The 27694-nt window shown below is 41.8% G+C and overlaps 1 protein-coding gene across 8 annotated transcripts in view; it reads right to left on the bottom strand.

Annotated features, from left to right (window-relative positions):
- The window catches only part of LOC144373124 (uncharacterized), a 59098-nt gene that overhangs the window by 19235 nt on the left and 12169 nt on the right, over nt 1-27694 (bottom strand). For 3 of the 8 annotated variants that reach the window (XM_078036238.1, XM_078036237.1, XM_078036241.1), the window contains 7 exons: nt 19445-19600; nt 18936-19010; nt 15845-17311; nt 4044-4165; nt 3395-3534; nt 2773-2942; nt 2233-2338 (listed from right to left, as the gene is read on the bottom strand). In XM_078036238.1, the coding sequence (XP_077892364.1) occupies nt 2233-2338; nt 2773-2942; nt 3395-3534; nt 4044-4165; nt 15845-15897 (591 nt within the window). In that variant the 5' untranslated portion in view covers nt 15898-17311; nt 18936-19010; nt 19445-19600. Of the gene's footprint in view, nt 1-2232; nt 2339-2772; nt 2943-3394; nt 3535-4043; nt 4166-15844; nt 17312-18935; nt 19011-19444; nt 19601-23427; nt 23506-27694 lie in introns of those variants that run through there. The other 5 variants (XM_078036243.1, XM_078036242.1, XM_078036240.1 and 2 more) reach the window with 5 other exon arrangements.

A 27694-nucleotide genomic window follows, 5' to 3' on the forward strand; every position in this document is an offset into this window, starting at 1 on the left:
CATACTAAAGGAATCCCAGGGCAAAGATGCCCACTATATCATTCCTAGTGGATGCTCAAAGAAAAAGCAATAAAGACACAGATGGGGAAGAAAGCAAAGAAACTGCTCCACAGGACATGAGGTTCCTTTTAGAGTGAACAACAACGAATGCTGGGGAAGAAGCTCAGTGATCGAGCACCCCTGGTTCGCTCCTCAGTGCTGGAAAAACATCAACACTAAGGACTCCTGCTCTTTGGAAGATGCGATGAAGAAAATAAAATGTCAAGCCATGAATTGCAAGAAAAGATTTGCAACACATACATCTGAATCCAGTATAGAGAACTCCTGAAACTCAATAAGAAAACAACACAGTTTTTTTTTAAAATGGGCAAAGTTTGGAGCAAACACTTCACCATCAATATACCCATGGCTTATAAGACACAAAAATATGCTCAACACCATTAGTCATTAGGAAAATACAGAGTGGAGCCCTAGTGATATACCACTACTCATTTATTAGACAGGCTACAATTTGAAAACAAAAAAGAATAGTGACCAATGACAGTATCAAATGCTAGTGAGGATGTGGAGCAACTAGAATTCTCATTTATTGCTGGTACAAAATAGAAACAGTAGAGTTGTTTTCTAAAATGTCCCATAAGTTTATCTCATGACTCAGCAATGCCACCCGTAACAATTTACCCAACAGAAATGAAAACTTATGTCCACATGTCTATGCATCAATGGTTGTTGTAGCAGCTTTATTTATAACTGCCTGAAACTGGCTGGGCACAGTTCCCCATGACTTTAATGGCTTGGGAGGCTAAGGCAAGTAGGTGACAAGTTCAAAGCCTCAGTAACTTAGGAAGGCCTTAAGCAACTTAGCAAGACCCTTTCTCAAAATTTTGAAAATTTTTCAAAAAGAAAACATAAGGGTGCTGCTTGTGGGGTGGGTGAGGCTGGGATTGTTGCTCAGTGGTTAAGCACCTCTGGGTTCAATCCCTGGTACAAAAACAAAACAAAAATTCTGCCAAAACCTAGATGCAAAGTAAAAATACTTCAATTGGTGAATGTACAAATAGTCTGTAGGGAAATATATACTACAAGAAACAAAAGAAAATAAACTACTGATATGAGCAACTACATAGATGAATCTCAAATGCATCGTGCTCAGTGAATGAAGCCAGACTAGAAAGCCCAAAACACCATTGATGCATGATTCCGGAAAGAGAAAAACCACAAGGACTCAGGGAGAGAAAATGACAACAAGAGATGAAAGGATTTTCTGGGGTAGTGAAACTGGTTAACCTTGATCTTGATGGAGAGTACACAATGTCATTTGTCAAAATCCCTAACTATAGATGAAAAAGGGTGAATTTACTGTTTCTAATTACCCCTCAATGAATGACATTTTCACAAAATTTTTCATGGCTCCCAGGTTTCCAGTTCTTCCAAACAAAATCCCAAGCTTGGCTTTCTGGGCCTTTCTAATCTTGACCCCCATAGGGTCAACCTCATTGCCCATGTCACCTTGTCCTTGAACTAGGATCCATTTCTTCATCATTCTGTTAACACCCTACTTTCAGATTTCTGTACCTTTCTACAAAATTGTACCTCTCACAGTCAATGCCCTCCTGTCTGCCTCTCCAAAAGCACACCTAGGACACAAAGAGTGGCATGTTCTCCTCTACAGCGTGGGCTTCGCCAAACTCCCAGTCTCTTCCTGTTGGCTACACCACTCAGGACTGACCCCTTGCTCAGAGTGTTCCTGGTGTCTCCCAGTGTTATTCTGATGGCAGGTTGCTTATCAACACAAGTGCATGATGTACTTACTCACCCCTACACCCATCCCTCAAATAACTACCACCTAGAACACCCAGCACACAGTAGGCTTTCTTTTTTTTTTAAGAATTTTTTAATATTTACTTTTTAGTTCTTGGCAGACACAACATCTTTGTTTGTATGTGGTGCTGAGGATTGAATCCTGGCCGCACGCATGCTAGGCGAGCGCACTACCACTTGAGCCACATCCCCAGCCCACACAGTAGGCTTTCAATGCAATGCACCCAGGAGGCAGAATGGCCCCAAGCTCCAGGGTATAGAAATATCTGAGCTGCATCTTCAGAGGTGGGTCTGGAAGGACTCATGAGGCATCATCAAGGCCAAGGGCAGTGGAGAAAGTGCACAAAGTGTCTAATTGAAGAGGTGCAAGATGCCTCCACACAGCCAAGGGCACACACACTCACCACTTACCTTCTCCTCATAGGGTTGCCTTGCGGTGCCCACCGCCACTGCCTTGATGAACAATTGCAGGATGAGTGGGACCAGGAGGGCCCCAGTGGGTACAGCCACTAGGATGCTGTGCACAGGCTAAGAATGGAAGCCATGGAAGAGCTCCTCCCTGGCCTGCTTTCGACCCCACTGCTTCCTCCTTACCTCCCACCCCAGGTAGCACTGCCCATGGCTCTCCCTCCATGGACTGGACAGTTAGTCCAGTACAACCAAGGGAAACCTCCCTCCACCACACTGTCCTCCCACCTGTCCCTTTTCAACTTTCATTACCCTACTCTGAGGGCCCCTAGATTCTTAACTCCACAGGCATCCTATCTCGTCCATGTTCCTGACTCCACTGGCCTTCCAAATGTCCTTCACAGGTCCTGCCAAGTGACTTCTCCCTCTAGCCCCGCCCACGTCAGCCCCTCCCCTGTCACCCTGACCCTACTGGGCTGTTTGCCCCTCCCTCCCCACCACATCAGCACTTCCCAGTGTGCGCCCTTGGGAGTGTGTGGATACGTCATGATTTTGTCCAAAAATGCCACGTTCCTCCTGCATATGATGAAAACCACGCAGGTGGCCAGCACGGTACCCAGATAGAGGCACAGGGACACGAGGAGTAGCAGGTAGAGCCGGATGTTTCGGCGCCCCACGCAGTTATTCACCCACCTGCAATGGTGGTCGAACTCCTAGGGGAGAGGAGACAGGTCTGAGGGTCCTTCTGGAATGGCCTCCATCACTCCCTAATCCTGGGGCCTCCCCTAACGCAGCCCTCTAGGCCACCTGCTGTTGACCTTACATAAGGGTTCCCATCTCAGTGAGAGCACAGTTAGGACCCCATGGCTCATCAAGTCACCTGTCCTGAGTGAGGTCTTTAGAGACAAGACCTGCCTGGTGTCACGTGGACCAGGACATGAAAACTCTGGGCCTCCATTTCCTCAAGTACTGGAAAAGGATGAAAAAAATGCCCTTCCACTACCGGCTGTCTGCTCTTGTGAACCATGTTCCCAGAGTGCCACATGAAGCACTCTGGGAATATGGTCTGATACCCCCACCTGGCCCACTCATGATGTGAGGTTCCTGGTCCTGGCCAGGTGCAAGGAGATAGGTTGGTGAGTGGACAGGGAGGAGGAGCACTCACCTCCACACAGATGTCACACCTTTTGCAGTGGAAGGTTCGGGGCAGGCGGTGAAAATAACACGTGGGACACCACGGCATGTGGTACAACCTGCCATTCACTCGTGCCATGTATACAGTCTCAGGGTCCTGCTTGAAGGCGCCTGGCAGGGAGAGAGGTGTGGGAATGGAGGAGGCCCTTGTATTACTCTGATGCTCAGGGCAGCCCCATAGCATCACTGGGCATCAAGAAGGTGGGGAGGAGGAGGGCAGGGGAACCCCAGTCCCTGTTGAGCAAGCTGACCACTCAGATGGGTGGCAGTCAGAGAGAAGGGCTGTCCAGCACAGGAGCTCTACATGGAGCTCCCCCTGTGGAATAGTGATCAGTGCTTGGAGTTGGATGTGAAATGGGAAGGAGGAAGGGGGAACTGCGTGGTTGGAAGAGCCTGCTGCCTCTCTTGGCCCGTCCTCCCTTCTAAAGCAACTGGAAAACCTCCAGGATTCTGTTTTTCACACTTCAGTGGCTTGGGAAACGAAGTGCCAGGGCCCAAGTAATAGTGACAGGGTAAGAAGGGATCCTGAGGCCACAGGTGGGGTCAGCCCTTTACAAATGACCCCTGTAGGCACCAGCCTTGGGGTGCCACCTCCCTCTCCCAGGAGTCCGAGGCCTTACCTCTGTTCAAGATTCCTGGGTCTGAAAAATTCATGCCAATGAGGCTATACAAACTCAGGAGGCAGAGAAGTCCGGAGACCACTGGGTAGGCCCACTCTCCATTTTGCGCCAGTGCTCGGCCTCTGAAATCAGAGCCAGACTCCGTTCTAGTCGGGGGCAACCCGGAGCCCCCATGAGGCCCGGCTCACCTGAGGTCAGACCCACACACCTTAAGGACAGATCTGAATATCCAGGCTAGAGACAGACCCCATTCCCTCCACCAAATGTCACCAGCATTACCAGGCTCCAACAGTCCCCCCAAATCCTCAGGCTCCCCACATCTCTGTGCTTCCCACTAAATATCCTCCTTCCCCTCTTGGCCTCCCTCCACCTCCCTGCCTCTGCACTCTCACTGTCTATTTCCCTTCTGTCTCTTTTTGAGAACCCACAGCTGGCCCGGAGACTCACGGAAATATAAAGAACACAGCACTTAGATACACCAGGGCTGCCACAGTGAAATAAGCCCAGAGGCTTGAGAATAGCCAGGATCTGGCTGGGGGTCGGGGTGGGGACAATAAATCGTTTGATACAGTCATGCTGCGATGCCTGCTCTCAAACAAATGAGAGCCAACTGCTCCTTCTCCTGGCTTGGCACCCAGAGTACCATGACTACAAGTGTGACATCAGAGAGGTTCCGGAATGGGGGCTCTGGCTGCTTCCTGTGCCCACTGATATCAACCTTCCCCTGGCCTCACATACACACTTCTGGACGGGGACATCCTGCTCTTACAATGTGGCTTTGTTGGAGCTTGTGAGGATGGATGTAGTTTATCCCCCAAAGGTTCTTAGGCTGGAGGCTAGGTCCTCGGTGTGGCAGTGTTGAGGGGGTAGAACCTGCAAGAGGTGGGGCCTAGTGGGAGGTAATTTGGCCACTGGGGATGAGGCCCTTGGAAGGGAGTAATGAACTTCTCATGGGTCCCTGTTAGTTCCTGTGAGAGGGGGTGTTATAAAATGAATAAGACTCATCCTCCCCAGTTTCTGGCCATTCAGTCTTGACCCCTTGCATGTCTTCCCACCATGATGCCATTCACCATGTTGTAATCACTCTCACCAAAGATCAGTCTCAGGGGCTACCAATTGTTGCATTCTGTGCTAAATAAACCTCATCTCTTTATAAAGTACCCATTCTTGGGTATTTTGTTAGAGCAACAGAAAGCATCTAATACAGAGACCATGTCATATGGTTTATGGGGAGAAGTTTGGTGATGGTTAGTTATCCCCCTTTCAGGCCCAGTGCTAATGGAAGTAGGCATAAGTGCTCCTCGCTTATCCTAGTGCCACTTCTTCCTTTCTGTTGTAACAAAGCTCCATTTTGGGGAGGAGGTAGCAAGCTACCAACTAAATATCTTCCCAGTTTCCTTCACTTCCAGGGTGGGTTTTATGACATACTTCTGTCTCAACATAAAACATAAAATGGGCTGGGGACGTGACTCAATGGTTAAGCAACCCTCCGTACAATCCCTGATGATGATGATGATGATAACATAATGATAATAATTTGTACATATTTATGGCATAAAACATATTTTGAAACATGTATACATATACATTATTTCATATTCTTTTTTGTGTTGAGAACCCTTGAAATCTATTCTCTGAGTCATTTTCCAGTGTATATAACATTATCAACTGTACTCATTCTGTTGTATGTTATTATTAACTGTAGTCATCTTATTGTACAATAGATCCCTTAAACTCATCCCCCTCATCTAAGTGCAATTTGGCTTCCTGGGACCAGCATCTACCCCATCCACAGCCCAGCCACTCCTGGGCCCCTGGCAGTCACCATTCTGCTCTCTGTTTCTATGAGTTCAACTTTTATAGATTCCACATGTAGGTGAGATCATGTGATAGTTGTCCTATGCCTGGCTTATTTCCCCCAGTAAAATGTCCTTTGGCCTCCCTCATTCAATGCCACAAGTGACAGGACTTCCTAATTTTATTTAAAGACTAAATAGTGTCCCCTTATATTACTAAACCACATTTTTTATATCAACTCACCCACTGATAGACACAGCTTTTCCCATTTCTAGGTTCTGAGAATATTACTGCAATGAACATGGGGTGCAGATATCTATTAATACACTGATGCCATTTCCTTTGGATATATACCAAGTAGTTGGATGTCTGGACTGTAGGGTAATTTTTTTTTTTTTTTTGGTGCTGGGGATTGAACCCAGGGCCTTGTCCATGCATGGCAAGCACTCTACCAACTGAGCTCTATTTTTGATTTTTAAAGAAACTTCCCATATTGATTTTCCTAATGACTAGACTAATTTAAATTCCACCAAACATTCTACAAGAATTCTAGTTTCTCCCCATCCAGACCAGTACTTAATATCTTTTGTCTTTCTTTTTCTTTTATTTATACTCAAGTTGAACCCAGGGGTACATTACCCAGATACACAACTGCAGACCTTTTTAAGTTTTATTCTGAGATCAGGTCTCACTAAGTTGCTGAGGTTTACCTTGAACTTATAATCCTCCCACCTCAGCCTCTTGAGTTACTGGTATTAAGGCATGTGCCGCTGGTTCTTTGGTCTTTTTGATAATAGTCATTCTAATAGGTGTGGGAGGGTATCTCATTATGATTCTAACTTGCATTTCTCTAAGGATTAGTAATGTTGAACATTTTTTTTTCAGCTTTCTCTTGGTCAATTGTGTTTCTACTGAGAATGCAATGATGTTTGAGTCACAGTCTACCTTCAAATTTTATGTCGATTTCTGTTTTAGCACAAAAAGGAATGACATGCATTGGGTCATGGAAAAAGGTCAGGAGTGGTTCTAGAATCATAAATACCAGGTCTATTGAGCTTTGTAGCAGACCATGCTAGCCTTAGGTTTTCTTTGTTTGCTTGTTTGTTTTTTGGTTTTTTAAATTAGTTATATATAACAGCACAATGCATTTTAATTCATTGTACACAACTGTAGCGCAACTTTACATTTCTATGCTTGTACCTGATGTAGCATCACACCATATGTGCATTCATACATGTACTTAGGGTAATGATGTCCATCTCATTCCACCATCTTTCCTATCCCCATGCCCCATCCTCACCTCTGCCTCCCCTTTGCCTCATCAAAGTTCCTCCATTTTTTTCTTATCAGAGAGAACATTCAGCCTTTGGTTTTTGAGGATTGGCTTACTTCAATTAGCATGATATTCTCTAACTCCATTCATTTACCTGCACATAATTTTATTTTCTTTTAATGCTGAGTAGTAATATTCCATTAGATATATATATACCACAGTTTCTCTATCCATTCATCTATTCACGGGCATCCAGGCTGTTTCCACAGTTTAGTTATTGTGAACTGAGCTTCTATAAACATGGATGTGGCTGTGTCTCTGTACTATGCTGATTTTAAGTCATTTGGGAATAGACCTAGGAGAGGGATAGTTGGGTCAAATGGTGGTTCCATTTAAAGTTTTCTAAGGAATCTCCATACTGCTTTCCAGATTGGTTACACCAATTTGCAGTCCCACCAGCAGTGTATGAGTGTACCTTTCCCCCCACATCCTCATCCACCAACATTTATTGTGGTCTGTATTCAACACACAGGGCACTTTCTGGTACAGCCACTGTTCTATGTGGTTTACATGAATTATACCACAATCTCTGTTTTACAGATAGGGAAGTTGACTGACCAGGGGCTAAGTAGTTACCTAAGGTCTCCCTGCTGGTTAGTTCTAGAGCTGTGATTTGGACTTATGAGGTCTGGCTCCAGAGACCTTGCCACCAACCACCAAGCAAGGGACTCCAGGAGGAGTTGCAGTCAGGGGGCAGAGTAGAAAGGGAGTGAAGTTGGAGCATGGGATCAATGCCTGAGATGGGTGCTTCCAATAATAGAAAGGAACCCTGACTGGGGAATCCCAGAGGGCAGACCACATTTAGGTCCCTTGAGAATAGTGATCCTGGACATGGAGGGCCTCATTCTGAGCAGAGGAGGAAGGGCCTATGGCCTGACCTGGGGCTGGAAGAACCACAGGATGGAGGAAGGGAAAAGGCTGCCAGGCAAACTCAATGATGGAGTGAAGCTGGACAGAGGAGAAGACAGGCAGACCACAGAGCTGAGGAAAAAGGGCCAAGCTCAAGAGTCACAGGTGGGAGGGAACCACATATGGCAGTGGTGGGGTGCTGAATAAAAGGATGGGAGGTGATGAGCAGACAGGATCCTCTGTCTTTTCAGTTGTCTCAGAGTCTGCAGCTTCACCTCCCCCTACTGATGCTGCCCACCAGTCTCCCTGAAAGAGCCTTTAATCAAGCGATTGCCATACTAAAGGAATCTCACGGCAGAGATGCCCACTCCTATCATTCCTAGTCAACACTAAGAAGAAAAAGAAATAAAAACACACATGTTGGAAAGAAGAAAATAAAACTGTTCCTCACAGAGGACATGATTTTCCAAGTAGAATAAATAACAACACTCAGTGACAGAGCACCTCGATTCAATCTCCAGAACTGGGAAAACAACACCACTAAGAACTTCTGTTCTTCGGAAGATGCTATGAAGAAAATTGAATGAAAAGCCACAGATTGCAAGAAAAATTTGGAAAACATAGATCTCAACCCAGTGTACACAACTCTTATAACTTAGTAAGGAAAGAAAACAATAATTTTTAAAAGAGAAGTAGTTGGAGCCAACACTTTGCCAAAGACCTACCAATGGACAAGAAGACATAAAAATAAGCTCAACATCATTGCTCATTAGGAAAACATAACCTGGAGCTTAAATGAGATGCCACTACTCATTTATTAGAAAAGCTTCAATAAAAAGAGAAAACAAAACAAGAACAAATGACAGTGTGAAATGTTGGTAAGGATGGGGAGCAACTGGAATTTTCATACTTTGCTGGTAGAAATTAGGAATGGTACAGTGATTTTGAAAGAAAAATGGCAATTTTCTACAGAGTTCCACCTACAGTTACCTTATGACTCAGCAATGCCACCCCTAAGAATTGACCCAACAGAAATAAAAACTTAGGTTCACATGCCTGTACACCAATGTTTGTAGCAGCTTTCTTTATAGCTGTGAAAAACTAGCTAGGCACAGTGGCGTGTGCCTAAGTTCTAGCCACTTGGGAGGCTAAGACTGAAGGATTGCAAGTTCAAAGCCAGCCTCAGCAAATTAGCAAGGTTCTAAGCAATTCAATGAGACCCTGATTCAAAAGAAAAAAAACCTTTAAGAAAAATAAAGGGGGCAGATGGATCAGAGATGCAGCTCAGTGGTTAAGCACCCCTGGGTTCAATCCCTGGTACAAACAAAACAAAACTAAAACACTGTGGAAAAACTAGATACAATGAACAATCCTTCAATTGGTGAATGTATAAATACTCTATAGGAATGCTATTCCCAGTGTGGGCCCTTGGGACTGTGTGGCTAGCCATGGCTTTGTCCAAGGATAATGACATCACCGTGGTGGCCACAAGGAAGACGATGCACATCACCAGAAGGGCACCCAGGTACAGGCAAAGGGACACAAGTAGCAGCAGGAAATGCCAGACGTTCAGATACCTCAAGCTGTTGCTCACCTGCCCACAGTGGTGGTCCAACTCCTACGGGAGAGGAGGCAGACCTCAAGGGTCTATCTGACCTGACTTCCATCACCCCCAAATGCTCAGGTCTTCCCCAACTCAGCCCCCTAGGCTGCCTGCTCTTGGCCCTACACACAGGTTCTCATCTCAAGGACAACCTGGCATTTCCATGGTTAGGGCACAGTTAGCCCCATAGCACATCAGGTCACCTGTTCTGAGCGAGATTTTTAGAGACAAGATCTGCCTGGTGTCACTTGGAGCAGGACATAAAAACTCTGGGCCTCTGTTTTCTCAGATACTGGATGAGGATGAAAAAAACACCCTTGCCCAACCAGCCGTCTGCACTTGTGAACCCGAGCAGGGTGGGCACATCAGACAAACACACTCAGAACCAGGAAACCCTACAACTAGGACACCCAGACCAAGACATGCAATGATCCCCAGGACCAGGCAGCAGTCAGCAAAAAAGGCTGGGAATCTAGTATCAGCAAGCCAGGGGAGGGCACAGTCACTGCCTTTCCTCCCCCTGACTCCACCAGGCTCAGCACAGAGGGGATGCCCTTTGCATGTCAGCACCTGTGCAAGCAAGGCCAGCCTCCCAGGACAGGTGCAGAACTGGAGGCAATAACAGATGGAAGTGAGCAAGAGTAGCAGGGAGCCACTTTTAGCAGACTGGGAAGATGGTCTCATACCCACCTGTGGCCCACTTATGCTGTGAGTTTCCTGGTCCTGACCAGGTGTCCAGGAATGGGTTGGTGAGCGGACAGGGAGGTGGAACACTCATGTCCACAAAGATGTTACAACAGGGACAGTGGAAGGTCGTGGGTGGGCAGTGGGAGGAGCAATGTGGGCACCAGGGCATTTGAAAGGTCCTTCGATACATCCAGGCCACATATGCTGCCCTCAGGGTTCTGTTTGATGGAGCCTGGCATGGGAAAAGTTTTGGGCAGTGACAAGATCCCCTTCTATCACTCTGCCGCTCAGGGCAGCACCATAGCTGGAATGCAGGCATTATCTTCTTCTAGGATTATCTTCTATGTTGAAATATATATATATATATATATATATTGTTAGAGAGGGACCTACCTTTGCTACTGAAATTTATTTCTTCATACTGTGCCTGGTCTTACCATGAAACCATGATATTAGTAGCAGGAAGAACTCTGGTAGCTCTTGTGCTATTTAGCTCCAACATAAGTGTAAAGAGTTTTGAGAACATTTGATTTTTAATTGATATTCTTCCTAGGGTAAATAAACCCTTTCTAGTCAGTGCCATAGAGATGTTGTCAAGAGTAAAATTATACAATTTGATGTTGTCTGGGATGGACTGTTGAAATACATATATTTACATTGCTATAAAGAAGCTCAAATGAAAACAATGAAATAATGAAATTGAGGGAAGAATTCACAACCCTGGGTACTGGCCTCCAAATACTTCACCACTTTGAAGATGGAAGAAAATATTCTTAGTAACATACTGACTTTTCCAGGTGAAACTAGACTATACAAACAAAATTTGAATGTGTGATTTCACTTAAAATGTTTGTCCTGTCTCAGACACCTGATACAAAACCAACCAATTCAATCAAATGCATAATCCTTCTCTTGGATTGCTTTATGAATAAGAGAGGACAGATTTTTTAATAGAACAAGAATTTTATGCAAAATCTGAGCTTTACTATTCTTCATTGAGTGGGAGGAAAGGAGTGGAGGGAGTTTAGAAAGCTCTTTGAAGGAGAAGCCAAGTTATTAGAGCAAGCTCCAGGTTCTTTGAGACTCGTCTTCCTGTCTTTCACTGGGCACAGTCAGTACTTCCACAGCCTGTGCACCTGGGAGGAAGGCAAAGCATGGAGAGATGGCAGAGGGGGGAGACAGGCAACTGAGCATTTGAACATATGTGCTTGCTCTGAGTGCATGGGTGTATGATTAGCAAATGGGGAATAGACTGATAACATTTGACTTTGAAAATGACTTTGAGCCCTGCTACACTAAAACTGGCTTTACCAGCTTGGAAGACAAATATGCCCGCATCTGTTTGTAAAGTTCTAACTAATCACTGTGCCACCCCACAAGCAAGTTCACAGGAAATGTTGTTTCCTTCAGGACTTCCCACTGGGTTTGCCCAAGAATTCTCTCCAGCTCTCTTTGCCTTTAGGAGCTTGGTGCTGGCAAAAGAGGGGAAGGAAGAAACCCATAGGGTCCTGCCTGAGGAGACTCCCTGCTTCCCCTCAGTCTTTCACACCAACCAGTGCAGGGAGCCCACACTTGGGGAAGACTGGGGTCCTTTTGTTTTCTGACTGCATATGCTGCTTCTCCTGGCCTCTCCATGGGAGCTTGTAGGGAGGTGGAAGGAGCTACTTGGAGTGCTTTCCTGCCAGCTGACCCCACACTTGGTCATCTCAGCCCACCAGAGAACTTCCAACATGTGAATTTTCAAAAGGAAGAAATCAGGATTGCTTTTGACCTCCCTGACTTCTGCAAATTTGCCAGCCCTGTCCCTCAGGTAGGGCAGTGGGGTGCAGGAGGGACACACACCTGGCTAAGAAAATCTCCATGTGGTAAACAATCCTAGGTGTAACTCTTCTCCTTGGCTATGGAGAATTCTGTCTGTGGTACAAAGCTTCCACAAGACATAGTGGACCTGTGATGTTTCACTGTTTTACTTCCCAGAGATTTTTGAGGCTTGAGGCAAGGGCTAGTAAGAGGCAAAGCAATTTACCTTGACCTCAGAGCACTGCCCCAAGTAGAAGAGCCATCTGGTAGAAGCAAAGTTAGTTTTAGAATCTGTGTGCTTAGGTAGGTGCAACTAACTCAGACTATGTAGAACTTTGTCTAACACTGCTTTTTTTCCCTTTAAAATGCTATTTTAAAATGTTCAATCCTATAGGAAAGTTTCAAGAACAGTAAAATGATGTGCACCATAATCTGTATACTTTTCTATATGTAAATGAGGTTAAGCAAAAATGAAGATTAGCATGACACCAATATGTATTCAGCTAAATTCATCAATTTTAATATTTTGGTATGTATAGGAAAATTTTCTTGTACCACCATACTAATATCACTTTGAGGAAATTTGATATTGATATGAAACTACTATCAAGGTATATATTCCATATTCAAATTTTCCTAAATCCATTATAGCTGGATTTTTTAAATATACAGGATATGATCAAGGATCACATGTTGCATTTTGTTGTCATTTTTCTTTAGAATCCTGTAATCTATAATGGTTTTCTGACATTTTTTATACAGCACTGACATTGTGGAAGTGTCCTGAACAGTTGTTTTGCAGAATTTGAATGTTTCTGATTGCCTCCTCATGATCTGTTTTAGGCAAAACATTTTCTACAAGAATTGGACAGATGATACTTATTTCATGGAGTAGGTGGTGGGAAACTTAACATCTGTTGTCAAGTACAGTTAATGTTGAACTTTGATCATTCAGTTAGCATGATGCTGTTTGATTGAGAAGGTAAAGTGTTGTCATTCTGGTTTCTCCTAACTTACTGCATATGCAAAAATAAATGTTGGTGAGGATGTGGGGGAAAAGACACACTCATAGATTGCTGGTTGGACTGCAAATTGATGTAATCATCATGGAAAGCAGTATGGAGATTTCTCAGAAAACTTGGAATGAAACCACCATTTGACCCAGCTATCCCACTTCTCAGTCTATTTCCAATAGACTTAAAATCAGCATACTACAGTGATGCAGCCACATCAATGCTATAAAGTAGCTCAACTCACAAAAGAGTTTTACTATGGAACCAACCTAGGTGTCCTTCAACAGATGAACAGATAAAGAAAATGTGGTCAATATGCACAATGGAATATTACTCAGTTTTAAAGAAGAACAAAGTGATGACATATGCCAGTAAATGAGTGGAAGTTAAGAATATCAGACAAAAACAACTGATAATTAAATTTCCATGAAGCTTGAGTAAGACACACTGGACAAAATACACATCGAAGTATTTCAGAATGAAATACTTTGCACAGCAAAAAGGGAAATGCCAATGGATGAGTAATTGTACTTACTGGGAAATAGTGAACTAAAAAGCAAAGTAAATGAGGACTTACAAAAATGGTTTCCATAAAAATGATTGATTTAAAATATGAAAGTCATTGATATATAAACAATGAATCATTACAAATCACCTAATTGTAATAAAATAAAAGGTACAAGAAAAACACATAAATTATATGTACAGAATGTAGAGAATAGACTTACACTGAAAACTTGTAATTTACTCTTTTGGGGGGACAAACAAAAGAAAACACTGGCAGATAAAGTTTAGAACACAGCTTTTAAAATGATACACCATATGCACAACTTTAAAAATGATACATGCATACTCCCATTTAAACCAGGTGTTCCTCTTTCTCCCTTCAACATCCCCCCATTCAGGTTAGCCCCCAACCAAAGTTTCCCTTCACACTTACTCCCCCAACAAGGCCCCACTATTGAAGCCAGGTATCAGCCCTAAAACCTCTACCACACAAACTCAGCTGCCTCCAGGAGCACCCAGGAACAGCACCCAAGTGCCTCTGCCCCACTGCCCTGCAACCTCTGCCACACCCACTCAGCTCATGTCAAGAGCACCCAGGAACAGCACACTAACTCCTATGCCACACTTCCCCACCTCAACAGGCCTTAGCACTAATGCCCCCTCCAGGCACTCACTCAGAGCAGGCAGCCACTACCCCACATAGCTGCCAGTCCCTCTGCACCTCTCCAGCCAGGGTGGCGCCTCCAGAGGCCTCACCACCTGTGTCTGCTCCAGTCATCACCTTGCAGCCACAGGCACTGAGTGTCCCCTCCCCACACCCTACCCCACCTAGCCTCTGGTCCCAGGACACCTCTCCTGCAAGGGTCCAACCCCCGCAGGCCTCAGAAAGAGGCCCCTCTCAAGGGGCCAGCACAGCATGCCCCCTCCACACACACTACCCCACCCAGCTCTAACTCATCTAGCTCCAATCCCCAATGCCTCTCCAGCCAGGGCTGTGCGCCCCCTCCAGACCTCAGCATGAGCGCCCCCTCAAGTAACTGCCTCGCAGAGACAGGCACAATGTGCCCCATCACCACACATTACCCACCAAACTCCTTCACCACCCAGCTCTGGTCCCCTAAAACCTCTCCACCCAGGGCCATATGCCACATACCACTGGGGACACTGGAGTCCTCCCTACCTGAGACTGTCCTCATAAGTCCACAAAGACCAACAGGAGGTGGTGGTGAGGGCCATGCTGCCCCTGTGGGAGGCCCAACATCCTCACCAGGAAGCATAAATGAGAAAGGACGGCAAGAACACCTTCCCAGAGGGTGACATAGTCTAGGGGCAAGACTGGAGCAGCCCAGGCAGCCATCAGTAGAAAGGATCTCTGTGATTTGAAGGCCCTAGCTTCTCCACAATCTGCAGTATACTTTTAGGCTGCCCAGAAATCCACTGTGCCGATGAAGTTTGGAATAAGTTCCTGCATGAATCAGTGAATGTGTGCAAACTGCATGCACATGTGTGTCAAGGGCGGGGATATGGGCTGGGATGTTCCCAGGCCCTACTTCACAGTTATAGAAACAGTTCAGCCCTCCCAAGGTACTACCTCACCCAGCTCTGGTCCCCTAAGACCTCTCCAGCCAGGGTTGTGCCCCTACAAGCCTCAGGAAAACTGCCCCCTCTAGCTAACCCCTAGCAAGAACAGGCACAGTGCACCTCTCCCCACAAAAGTTCCTACCCCACCAAGCTCCACCCCATTCAGCTCTGGTCTCCCAATAACTCTCCAGCCAGGACTGCACCCCCCAGGCCTCAGCACAAGCATCCACTGTAGGCACTGCATTGCAGTGACAGGCACAGCAAGTACCCTCCCCATGTACTACCCCATCCAGTTCCTGGTGCCCTAACACTTCCCCAGTGAGGGCCTTGTACCCACAGGCCTCAGCAAGAGCGCCCCCTCCAGGCATCTCCTCACAGGTACAAACACAGTGTGCCCCTCCCTACCAACTACCTCACCCAGCTCCGTTCCCCTGAAGCGTCTTCAGCCAGGGCAGTGCCCCCAAAGGCCTCAGCATGAGCTTCCTCTCCAGGCACCACTTTACAGAAACAGCGTGCCCCCTCCTCACACACTACCACACCTAGCACCTACCCCATCCAGTCTGGTCCCCCAACACCTCTCCAGCCAGGGCCATACACCACACATTGCTGACGACACTGGAGGTCTCCCTACCTTGGCTCTGCTCCCAGGTTCAGCAGGAAGGATCTCAGGTACTTGAGGAACATGCTTTTCCACTGTCTACTGGCCACTTCTGGATGCCTGGAAACTCAGAGCACAGAAACAGCTTGCAATATGCCCGCCCAAGCTTGTGTGCCTCACGCACTCGTCTGTGTGTTGAGGGTGGGGTTTTGCCCAGGAATGTTACAAGGTAATGCCTAGCAGCAACAGGCACAGTGCACCTTCTCCCCAGACACTACCCCACCCAGCTCGGGTCCCCTAAGATCTCCAGCCAGGACCCTTCCCCCACAAGCCTCAGCATGGTCACCCCTTCAGTTACTGCCTCCCATGGATAGCACAGAGCACACCCTCCCCTGCACTATCCCACCCAGCTCCTACCCCACGGAGCTCCTACATCACCCACCTCTACCCCTCCCACCTCCTATCCCACCCTGCTTCTGGTTCCCTAAGAACTATCCAGCAAGGTTCCTATCCCAAACAGGACTCAGCAGGGTCCGCACATCCATGAACCACCTTACAGGGAGAGAGACACACTTTGCCTCCTCCCCATGCATTACTTACCCAGCTCTGGTCCCATGATACCGCCCAAGCCAGTGCTACACCCCACGAACTGCTGGACACACTGGTGCCCTCTCTACCTGAGGCTCTCCACTGGGATTCACAATGTCCAACAGGAGCACAGTGGTGAGTGCCAGGCTGCCTTTGTGGGAGGCCTCACATTCTCACCAGGAACCGCAAAGTTGAAAACTGGAAGGGACTTCATCCCAGAGGGCGACAAAGCTTCTTGGCCAGGAGCAGAGCAGGCCAGGCAGCCTTGCAAAGGTAGGTCCTCAGCTACTTGAAGATACGTGCTTCTCCACCATCTGCCTGAAACTTCTAGGCCGCCGGAAACCCACTGCACAGAAGTAGTTCGCAGTGCGTCTGTGCATGCGTGCGTGCGTGTGTGCGTGCATGTGCGCGTGGAACATGACCGCGTCTTGCGTTCGTGCGTGTGCGCATCATGCATTCACTTATGAGTTGAGGGCAGGGCTGTGCCCAACAATATAGGGGTGGGGCCACATGATGTGCAGGGAGGGCGAGCGAGAAGCAGAGTTCCCGGGAAGATGGGGAGGATGGCTTGTGTTGCAGGAAGGGGCGCTGAAGAACTTGCCCAGGAGGTGGCGTAGGGTGCCGGTTCCTTGTCTGGGCCACAGTGTAGAAGGCAGTGCAGGAATGTTGTGTCGTACCCCCGCTCCCCTGTAGTAGCGCTTGAGGTTGGGGTCCATGCACAACTTTTGCTGTTTGGAGCCAAGGTATTTCTCACAGCCCTCCTGGCTTCAACTTCTGGGAGGACTGGAGTTCTGGCCAATGCGGTGCTCAGCACTAAATAATTCTGGCCAAACATGGAAACCTGCCGGTGCCAATCCAGGGACCTGGTAGTGATGATGCAATTGCCTGGCTGCACAAGACTGCTGAGGTCTCCTGTCAGATATATATATGTATATATACATACACACACACGTACATATCTGAACCAGTAAGCACAGCTAGCACTCACAGGCACATATACACCTGGTCACATGGATTTATGTAAAATTGGTTAACATGTAGAGGTAAGGTTAGGGTTAATATGAAATTTTGGTTTGAGTTAGTGGTAGGGTTAAAGATTAACATGTGTATGTGAAAATATGAACAGTCCTAAGAATTTACATTAAAAATGTACCAAAACATATATAAACATACATGTTATGACACAGAGAAGAATACAATATAAGTAATGTGATTATACATGTTGTATATAAGTGGAGGTGAGGATATAACCTATAAATTACATATATTAGTATAGATGCAGATTTATCATTAAACAATTAAAATAGAAGTCAAAATACAATTTAAAATTTATTGGACTACATGGATTCAAGTCAAACTGGATTTAGATAAAAAGGTAATGAAAAGATAATAAAAAAATTTGGTTTGAGTTAGGATTACGGTTAAAGAATGGACATGTATACTGGGAAATATCTGTATTCATAAGATGAATGTGTGAAAATATGTTAAAAAATACATAAAAAACATGCATGGTATGACATTAGGGAGACTGTTATATGAATCATATGATGAGACATTTTGTAAATAGGGAGTTTCAAGGATATATTCTATAAATTATATACAGTGATATGTATGTGAATTTAATATTGATCATTGAAAATAAAAGTCAAAATACACTTTAAAATTCTTATTGGTGTACAAGGATTGAAGTAAAATTTGCCTTTCTTGTAGAAGTAATATAAAGGTCAATATAAAATTTTGGATTGTGTTAGGGTTTTAGTGTAAGAATGAATATGTGAATTGGGAAATATCAATATTCATAAGAATATACTGTGAAATTATGTATGAAAGCATATATAAAACCACATGTTGATACAGGCATAAGTAAAATGTGAGTCATGTGATTACAAATTTGGTAAACATGGGGATGAAAAATATATCCTATAAACAATATATACCAGTATATATGCAAATTTAATATTGATAATTGAACATATAAGTCAAAATGCACATAAAATTTTCTCATAGTGTACATGCTTTTAATAAAATTTAGTTCAGTTACTTATTTGAGGAGAACTGATAATGCAAGTTATATAATAGAAAGTATTTTCAGGGTAACAAATTTTTACCATGACAGTAGGATACCTGGTCATTGAATTCATACCTAGAAGCATTGCTTAAAAAACTATGCTTATATTTTAATGTAAATTTTTTCCCAAAACATACTAAACGTTTCTAACTATGATGTGTCAGTACTCTTGGGAAGGAGGTTAACAAATGTCAACCTGACACTGAATAAGGAAAAACAAGAGACCAAACAGGGAAAGTCCTCCAGGTATAATTCCAGAACTAAAATGTTGATTTTGTGCCAGTTTCAGACTCTAATCCCTACTCCTGGGGGGAGTAAGGGAAGGAGAATTCATTCCATGAAATAAATTTGGGAAATGAGGTCAAAAAATCTGATCTCTTTCATAGAGCATTCTAATTAAATCTATTCCTCAACTGTCATGGAAATTCTTTTTCAGTACTGACACAGAGTGGAGTCAAGGTGTCATACCTGGGCTGGATGGCCCCTCAGGAGAGCTTGTTTCCAAAGCACTGTTTGGAGGAATCCCATCTACTAACTGCAGGGCTGAAAGGAACAACACAATATATAAACAAGCCTCATACATAAAGCACCTTTACAGCTTCACTGTAGCTTTTTTATATATAATCCAGAAATAATTGAGCCTTGACCTTGCTAAAAGTCATTTTACTACCCAACTGTGAAATGACAAAATTCCACTTAGATTCATTTCTCTTACTATATAAGTCAATCCTGGAGTGGCAATGTTTTCTAAATAAGTTTACAAATTACAATCTGCTCATTTTCAGATAATGAAGCCATATAATTTTGTCATTTTATTTTGTGTTGCAGATTCATAGAAAGCAGTCAAGTGAGAATAATCAGGGACTATTTATAAATCCTAAATATCATTATTTAATAAAAAGACAAACATATCATTTCTGTTTGTATTAAGCAGAACATAATACAAATGAAAGTGTTAATGGGAAAAGTAACATTACCAGTCACTCGGCCATTTCCATCGCTTCAACGTTGGGCTGCTTTGGAGGGTGGGGAAGGTGCTTTTCACTTTGTTCTCCTCAAAGATGAAGTTCCCCAATGGAGGAGCTACTGAGCCGCAGTGAGCCTGTTCTCACTATGCTTGCTTCACAGGGACTCTGTAAAAAACAAAACCACCAAACACAATCCTATGAATAGAAATTAATTGCAAACCTTATGAAGACACTGATCTTTAAAACAAATCCATCATCTACCAAAATGAATCACAATAGTAATTTATTAAAAAAATAGTTATGAAACAAAGAAAATCTGTGCAGAAGTAAGGTAAAATATAAGGAAAAATAAAATATATCCCTCCCCAATTAACTTAGACTAGGACAGGGGACAAATACGAAAATAACAAACTGAAATGTAAAAGGCTTTTGAGAAATACTGTTAAAAACTAACTTTTACAGAAGAATCAGAGAAATTATTGAATGTAAAGTAAGGGTTGAAAAGGAGAAGAGTACTGGTACACTAATAGCTGGCTTGGTTAATCTATCTCTTTTTAGCACCAGTGTATCAGTGGAAAATGTTTCAAGAATTTATATTTGCCCAAGATAAGGTCCTTGAGGTCACAGACTACAAGTGGCTACTGCTCACATTCCTGGCAGGTGAATGTCTGCAGAAGCTAGGACTATCCTGCCTCCTCAGGCAGATTGATGCCTCCTGGCCAACTGCCACACTATCTTTGCTCTTTCACTTATAACAAAACTTAGAATTGTTCATACTTTATTTCTGCAATTTCTCTTTTCCCACTTGAGTTTCCCAATTAAACTTTTACCAACCCTTGACCCACTAACACTTTTCCTATCAAAATCACCAATGACCTTGACCACAAATAAATCAGTGGTCATTTCTCAGAACACTTTTTTTTTTGGACCTGTTAGCAGCAATAAACACACATGACCTCCCTTCTGTAGTGCTTTTTCTTACCCAGAACACCACATTTCTCACTCTCAACAGATCCATACTCTGGCTGCTCTGCTTTCTTGGTGCATTAGTTTTCATCTTCTGACCAACATTGGTGTCACCAGAACTCTGGCCATATTCTTGTTAATATCTATACTCACACTTTCTTGATGATTTGTTACCTGTAAGTTCTATATACATGCTGATGATTGTAAATTCATGTCTACTCCATCCGATGACCTGTTTTGGTCTCCACATCAAGGCCACTTCAACTTAGCACGTCTAAACCTGAAATCTTAGCAGTCATTCCTTTTCTTCCTTCTACCCCAAACTCTGTACTTCTCATGGTCTTTATCTCAGCAAAGAGCAAGTCATCTTTCTATTTGCTGTCATCTCCTCTCTCATCATCCATAACAAATCTACCCTGTTGGCTCCTTCCTTAAAAGACACTGAGCATCAGCTTGACTTCTACCATAGAGTCTGAATCAATGACAACACTCTAACAGGGCTCTGCTTGTACACTGCATGCCTACTGTCTTTCCTCAACATAGCAGGAAGAAAAGATCCTGTTAAAGTGTGTAAGTCACTTTCGGATGTTTTGTTCAAAACCTTCTAGTATTTTCCCAATTGGCACAGAAAATCTAAGTCCTTTTAATTGATGTCCTGGTTCCTAGATGTCTCTGACCATCTGCAAGGACAGAATAGCTCACTCCAGTCACAATGGCCTTTTTGCTGCCTCTCATGGTGCCTGGAGAGTTCCTGGGATGGCTACCCTGGCTGTTCCTATACCTAGAACATTCTTCCTTCTGATAGCTTAATGTTTCCCTCCCTCATTTCCTTCTGGTTATTTCTCACATGTCACCTTTCAATGCCTTCCTCCCTGACTCCAAAATTTTCTATCCCATTTCCAAGCTTTATTTTTTACTATAAGCCTTTAACAGCTTTTGGCTTATTTACTGCTTTATTATCTGCTTCCACTGGAATTGGCTATAAGGGCAGGAACTTGTTTTTCTATTTTGCTCATTGCTGTAATTCTGGAACAATTGTTTGGTATACAGAAGTTTCTCAATAAATATTTAAGTGAGTGGAAAATGAATTCTGTATTTTCTTCTTCATGGGTAAGAAGTCTTGATAAACTTGGACTAGATATTTGTGTAAATTTGGGTCATTCCACTCTTACAGGACCATGTAAGTACATCCAAGCAAAATAGACCAATACATAAGAAGTTCCCTGTCTTTGTGCTTTGCTACACATCCAGAAAAAAGTGACGAATTTACTATTTCATAACTTTCTAATACTTCTGCCAGAGGAAAAAAACCTGCCCCAAAAGAAAAAAAAATGATTTAAAAGCTATCATCATTGCCAACTGTGTGAGATACTAAAGACAACGATGGATCACCACAGGGACAGAAACACAAGCCTACATGGCAGATTCTATACTATACAAACCCCTCATTCATAATTCCTCTTAAGGAAGGAGACATAAGGTGGCTGGTGATCTCATCATCCCCCCAAATATTAAACTTCTACCATATCAGTTGATATATAGTTATAGCTAGCCCTTGCCATCATATTACGCTGTTCCTTCTTTCAGAACTCAGACCTCTAATAATCTAGCAAGAAAAGAAAACCTGCCACTCAAACTCATATTTTGATTCTGAACCACTAAAGTCAATTCTGATTAACTATCGTGATCATCCCCCACCGGGAGGTCATGGGATGGATCCCCAACAGACCTCTAAAATAATTCAAGAGAAGGATCCTCAGTAATAAACAGATGATATAGAAACATAGTGAGGAATTAGCAGTAAATACTGATTTGAGTAGATTATAATGCCTCTGTGGTCTGAAACTTTCACTTGATCTCTCATAGTATTAGCAAATTCAGAGAAACTCAAGGAGATGGTTAAATGCTAAAAGAACATTTTAAAATATTTCTCTAAAAATCTACAGATGTTATTTCTTGAGAAACTGACTTCAGTTTAGCCTTATTCAAGCATGACTATCACTGCAGACCTGGTTTATTAGTAACAATGCAGTAAAAGCACACCAAGGAATGACATCTTTGATCTTCCTCCTTAGTTTCATCTTTCTCATGTTTTGACTGATTGCTTTCATGAGGTATATAATAAAAATACTTCCACCTTAGGCCATATTCTCAATCACTGTCACTTATGGATCTCACCTATTACATGCTAAAAGCAGTCATGATATGAACTTCACAGACAATAGTGTTTAAGAGCTAAAGACTTTCATAATACAGTAAAGCAGACAGCATAGAAATTTTAAAAATAGAGAAATTTTTATACTCACAAATTCATGTAAACATATCCATAACTCAAATACAGAATACCCACATATTCATATATTTATCAGTCTGGAGATCCTAAAATAAGCTAGAATTTTTGTACAGAATATGTATATTTCTATGAACAAGGAATTTAAAACTTGTCAGAATAAATAAATAGCATTTATGAAGACAATTGAGGGAATGCAAAGCTATGGATACCTTGGGAAGCATATATGGTATAGTCATTCTACAAAACACTGGTATAAATTGGCGTACATTTCTAGAGTTGCAGTTTGAACCACAGACCCTCAGAACAAGGACATTAGGAGAGACATGATTTTTACTAATTGATATGAGGTAGAACTTGTGCCTGTCATAACTAGATTCCATCTTATAATTAATAGTAAAAACTTGCTAAATAAAGAGACAGAATATAAATGTAACAATTAGTATAAGATGATCCAAAAGCAGGAGTTCTGAATTAATAAGAATTGTGAGATTAGTTAATCAAAACAAGATTAATAATAGAAATGTAAATTTTGAGATGTAACACCAGTAATAGCATTTAAAAAATAGCTTCATATTTTCAGTCATCCTATGGAATACAGAAGAGGTTAGTTGTTTTTATAAAAAGACACTCTCAGAAAAGAGCTTCAGTCAGCTAAGGTAACAGCCAAACAAAGTTACTAAAAGTCAAATTTGAAGTTTTTTGAGGCTGACTAAAATATCACTACTAAGAAAACCTGGAGGAGTACTTGGTCTTGAGGAAAAGATGGTCTGTATCTACTGAACATATCCTCCTCTTGGGTGAAAGTCTGCAGGAAAAATGGAGTATTTACATTAAAACCCTTTAGTACTTCTTGGTTAGATTGTAGCCAAGAAAGTAGACTTCCTAAATTACCACAGTTCTTTAAGTAATACACAAGTTTCCATTTAGAATATATTCTCCTGTGTCCTTCAGGATGTGCTCCCAATAGTCTCCAAGTAACTGTACTTTTGCACTGATCAGAATTCAATCACCTAGTGTGAACCAGAGGGAGGTTCATAGAAGTTTTTTTTATGTTGGAAGATAGCTCACCATAATGGTGATCCCCAAAATGGACTATGGGGTCAACACTAGGGGGAGAACCAAGAAATGTGTCATTTACTGTCTCTGTGACCTTCAGTCTCCTCATCTATAAAAAGTAACCATATCTATGTTAAAAGGTGCTGTGATCCTTAAATGATCTCAGCATATATAAAATGGTGCCTAGTACACAGTACATGTTCCATATTTATCAGCTATTATTACATGACATGTGAATGTATTCCGTAAACAAAATAAAAACATGATAGTTATTAAGGTTAAAGTGAAAAGTATAAATATTTAAAAAAGGAAATATTTATGACTGCCTTTCTCTTTGGTAAAAGTGGAATTGGGGGTCCTATTGGAATCAATCTCAGTTATGATCAACTTTAAAACACAACAGTGTTCAATATTCAGGAACCTGTGCTTAGTCTGCTGCATAAGCCGAATTCGCTGTTCTAAAATTCTCCACCTTTAATCACCTCAACTTATTTCATCATACCATGAAGGACTTTAATAAAAGTTAAATAATTAACACTAGATTGTTAAATGCTGGTGATGAGTACGTGAATATGCATTAGAGTATATAAACCTGAACAATCTAACAGGTGAAGTTTACATGAAGAATTAAATAAAGAATAATTTATAAATGTTTACCTTTTATAACCAGGATACATTTCCTTTGGTCAAATTTTATATATATATATATATATATATATATATATATACACACACATACATACATACATATATATTCAACAGTGGTTAAAATTTAATTATTTTAAGTCTAAAGGGTTTACAATATGAGAAAATAGGTTTCTATTTACCAGGAGAAACTGTTATGGTTAATCATTAGAGATATTCAATTATTTAATTTAGTTAAAGCTACTGATAAGTCTGTCTGCCATTAGTGACCACTGCACCTGTAATAGAAACACACATCACCAAACCGTGTGCTCTGTGAAAAGGGAAACACTACAAGGAAAAAACAGAATCCTCTAGCAAAAAGGGCAACGTCAGGTTGAAAACCAGGCCAGATCATTAATGTCCCACAATTCTCATCCAAATCAAAATTCACTGGTTTAAATGAAACTAAATAAAAGTTGAAAACAGAATTAAATAATGTTCAAAAGACTGATGACTAGCTGAGGACTAGCTTTGCACTAGTTACTAGGTCACTTATTAATCATTAGGTGAATCATAAGATGTGGGTCACTGGAATCAATGCATTCTAGAAAAGAACACAAAAAGAAAAAAATCAATTAAGGCATATAAACAGTAGCCTAATTTTAATAATGTTATTTAATGTATCTATTAGGAGTTTTTTTTTATTATCTGTTTACAATATTATTTTCACATGTGGGGAGGATCAGGGTAAATATAGAGAACCTAAGAAATCCTGTAAAATTATTATAAATTATTTATATATATATATATATATATATTTACATATATATATGTATATATATATATATTTACACACATATATATATATATTTTTAAGGTACAGATCAACATTATTCTTTGCCAGCTATATATTCCTTGTAAATACTATGAGATAGTATGAAATATTCAAGTTCATTAACTTGAATATCTAAGCAACTTCATTAACTTGAACACATCTTCATGAAACTAAGTCTTTGAGCACTTTTTAGTGATACCCACGTGGTCCTTCAGGAGTCCAGGGAGAAAGATGTCCATTATTCAATGTCTTAAGTTGTTTCTGTAGTTTAGGTTTCATAAATCCTCACAGAGTTGAAGTAGGCATCACCATCTCATTACCACTGATCAAAGCTTCCCACAACAAAGCCCTTTCATCCAATTTTAAAAGACAATAAAAGGATCAAAATAATTTTACAATACTAGAGCTGGAAGACACTTTGATGAACACAGTTACAAAACCTTATTCTACAGAGAAGAAAACCAAGCCACAGAGAAATTCAATGAAGATGATGATGGAAAAGAAAATGACAAGGACAAAAAAAAAAATCATAGGCCCAAGAATAGAATGTAACCATACTCCAAACCACAACAATTCCTGTTCTGCCACAATATACTTCTTTTTTCCAGCCCTTCTCTATGCAAAGAAGAAATAAATTACAAATTTTTCAACTTGTGTTATGACCTGAAAATGTTTTTATACTTCTCTTGAAGCAACATGCACTTTCATTTCATAAGCCCTACAATTTTGTGTGATAGCATACAACCAATTCTTGTTATTGAGAAACCTTTGCTTATTACATTTTGTTAAAGACCAAAGATGAGGGCCTCTCTCAATAGTATATCTTGTGGGGAAAAGACAGGATGAACCAGAAGAGCGCAGAACCCATGATCAAGCTTAAAGATAAGGAATGGTGGTAACTCTAGTCTTCTGTTATCATTTTAGCAGAAGTCTTTCTAGTGACAGGGTAGGGGAATATGCAACACCAACAGGTAAACAAACTGGGGCCAATTCAGTTGATTCCAAAAAATGCACCAAAGATGTATAGCTGGCTTCATTCCAGACAGTGCCCCACCTCTATAAGCTTATCACCATCATTCTAGGAAAGATGCCCACTTCTCTCTGCCCTGGCCTCTGTTAACACAAACCAATTACCACTGAAAGGTGAATCTCTCCCATGGCAGACAGGCTAAGCGAACTTTGAACCACAAGGATTGGTCAAGAAAGCCTCCTAACACTGATGGTTTTCAATATGGTTTTATGAATATCTTGTGCAATTTTAGAGAGAAACAACTTTTTTGCATATTAATAGATAAGGAAGAGAAATCCACATTAATCCCACAACCCATAGTTCTTTGAATAATATTTTTATTTAAAATTTAAATTTATAATGAGCATAGTTTTTTTTTACATTTCGGTCAGAAGTAAACTGGGCAGAAAACTAAAAAGTAGTGATACAGAGGGTTATTGTGGACATTAACTGGGTAATATTCTTTAAACTTGATATGTAATATTAATAGTCAATAATATAAGCATTCACCATTGCTTTTGTTATTCTGACCCTTGAAATGAACCTTATGAAAACCACAATAACAAAATATGCTTTATATCTGGGAAAGATTAAATATATTGTGCCAGTGCATTTCTCTACTGAAACCAGTCATATTTTTGGAAGTACAGACAGCTGTATTTGATGTATCAAATTGCAAATGCCATGGTAACCACTGTTCCTAGGCAATTGTAGAATGATGTGTGTGGTCCACTTTCCATATGATAAGAGGAGAGTGGAGGGGAAAATAAAATGTTACCCGATGATCTGGATTAAAAAACAGTATATTTCTTAAAGACTACAAATACAAACTTTATATATAGAAGAGTACAACCTTAATTACTCTGTTGAAAAGTAGGATTAAAATCAATTAAGTAAAATGAAAACAAATATATACCTACTCATACAAGCAGATACATCATCTGCTTGTAAGCCATTGATATAAAAGTGAGTAAAAGATGAAGACAGCACATATTTTGAAAAAATTAAGTTACTTATTAAAAATGAATACTCTAGGTATTAAATTTCACTTGCATAATACTAGATGTCAAAAGTCTCAATTGCTTAATCTTTGAGTGTTTGTAGCAGAATTCAAAAGGAGACAAAATGAAATATCCACTAGAGATTATTCCGACTGTGTTTTCAGTCACAACTCAATATCCCAAGAAAATGGCATATCATGTTAGTGGTCAGTGGAAAAGCTGGTGGGTGTTGTATACACATAGCTGTAAGCCGCAAAGACACACCAAATATGTCAAATGAAAAATTCTCCCAAAGGTTCTATGAATTCTGAGTCAAGATTATCCACAAATTCAACTTTTTTACCTCTTCTTCTAATGTAATAAATCTAGTTTCTGCACATACAGTGCAGAAACTAGATTTCTGAACTTAGTTTTAGTTCCAGAATTATAAGTCACTTTCAATTTAAGTCAAGTCACTGCATTTCTGACTTCC

The sequence above is a fragment of the Ictidomys tridecemlineatus genome, unplaced genomic scaffold (genome assembly GCF_052094955.1).
Source record: "Ictidomys tridecemlineatus isolate mIctTri1 unplaced genomic scaffold, mIctTri1.hap1 Scaffold_240, whole genome shotgun sequence".
Classification (NCBI taxonomy): Eukaryota; Metazoa; Chordata; class Mammalia; order Rodentia; family Sciuridae; genus Ictidomys; species Ictidomys tridecemlineatus.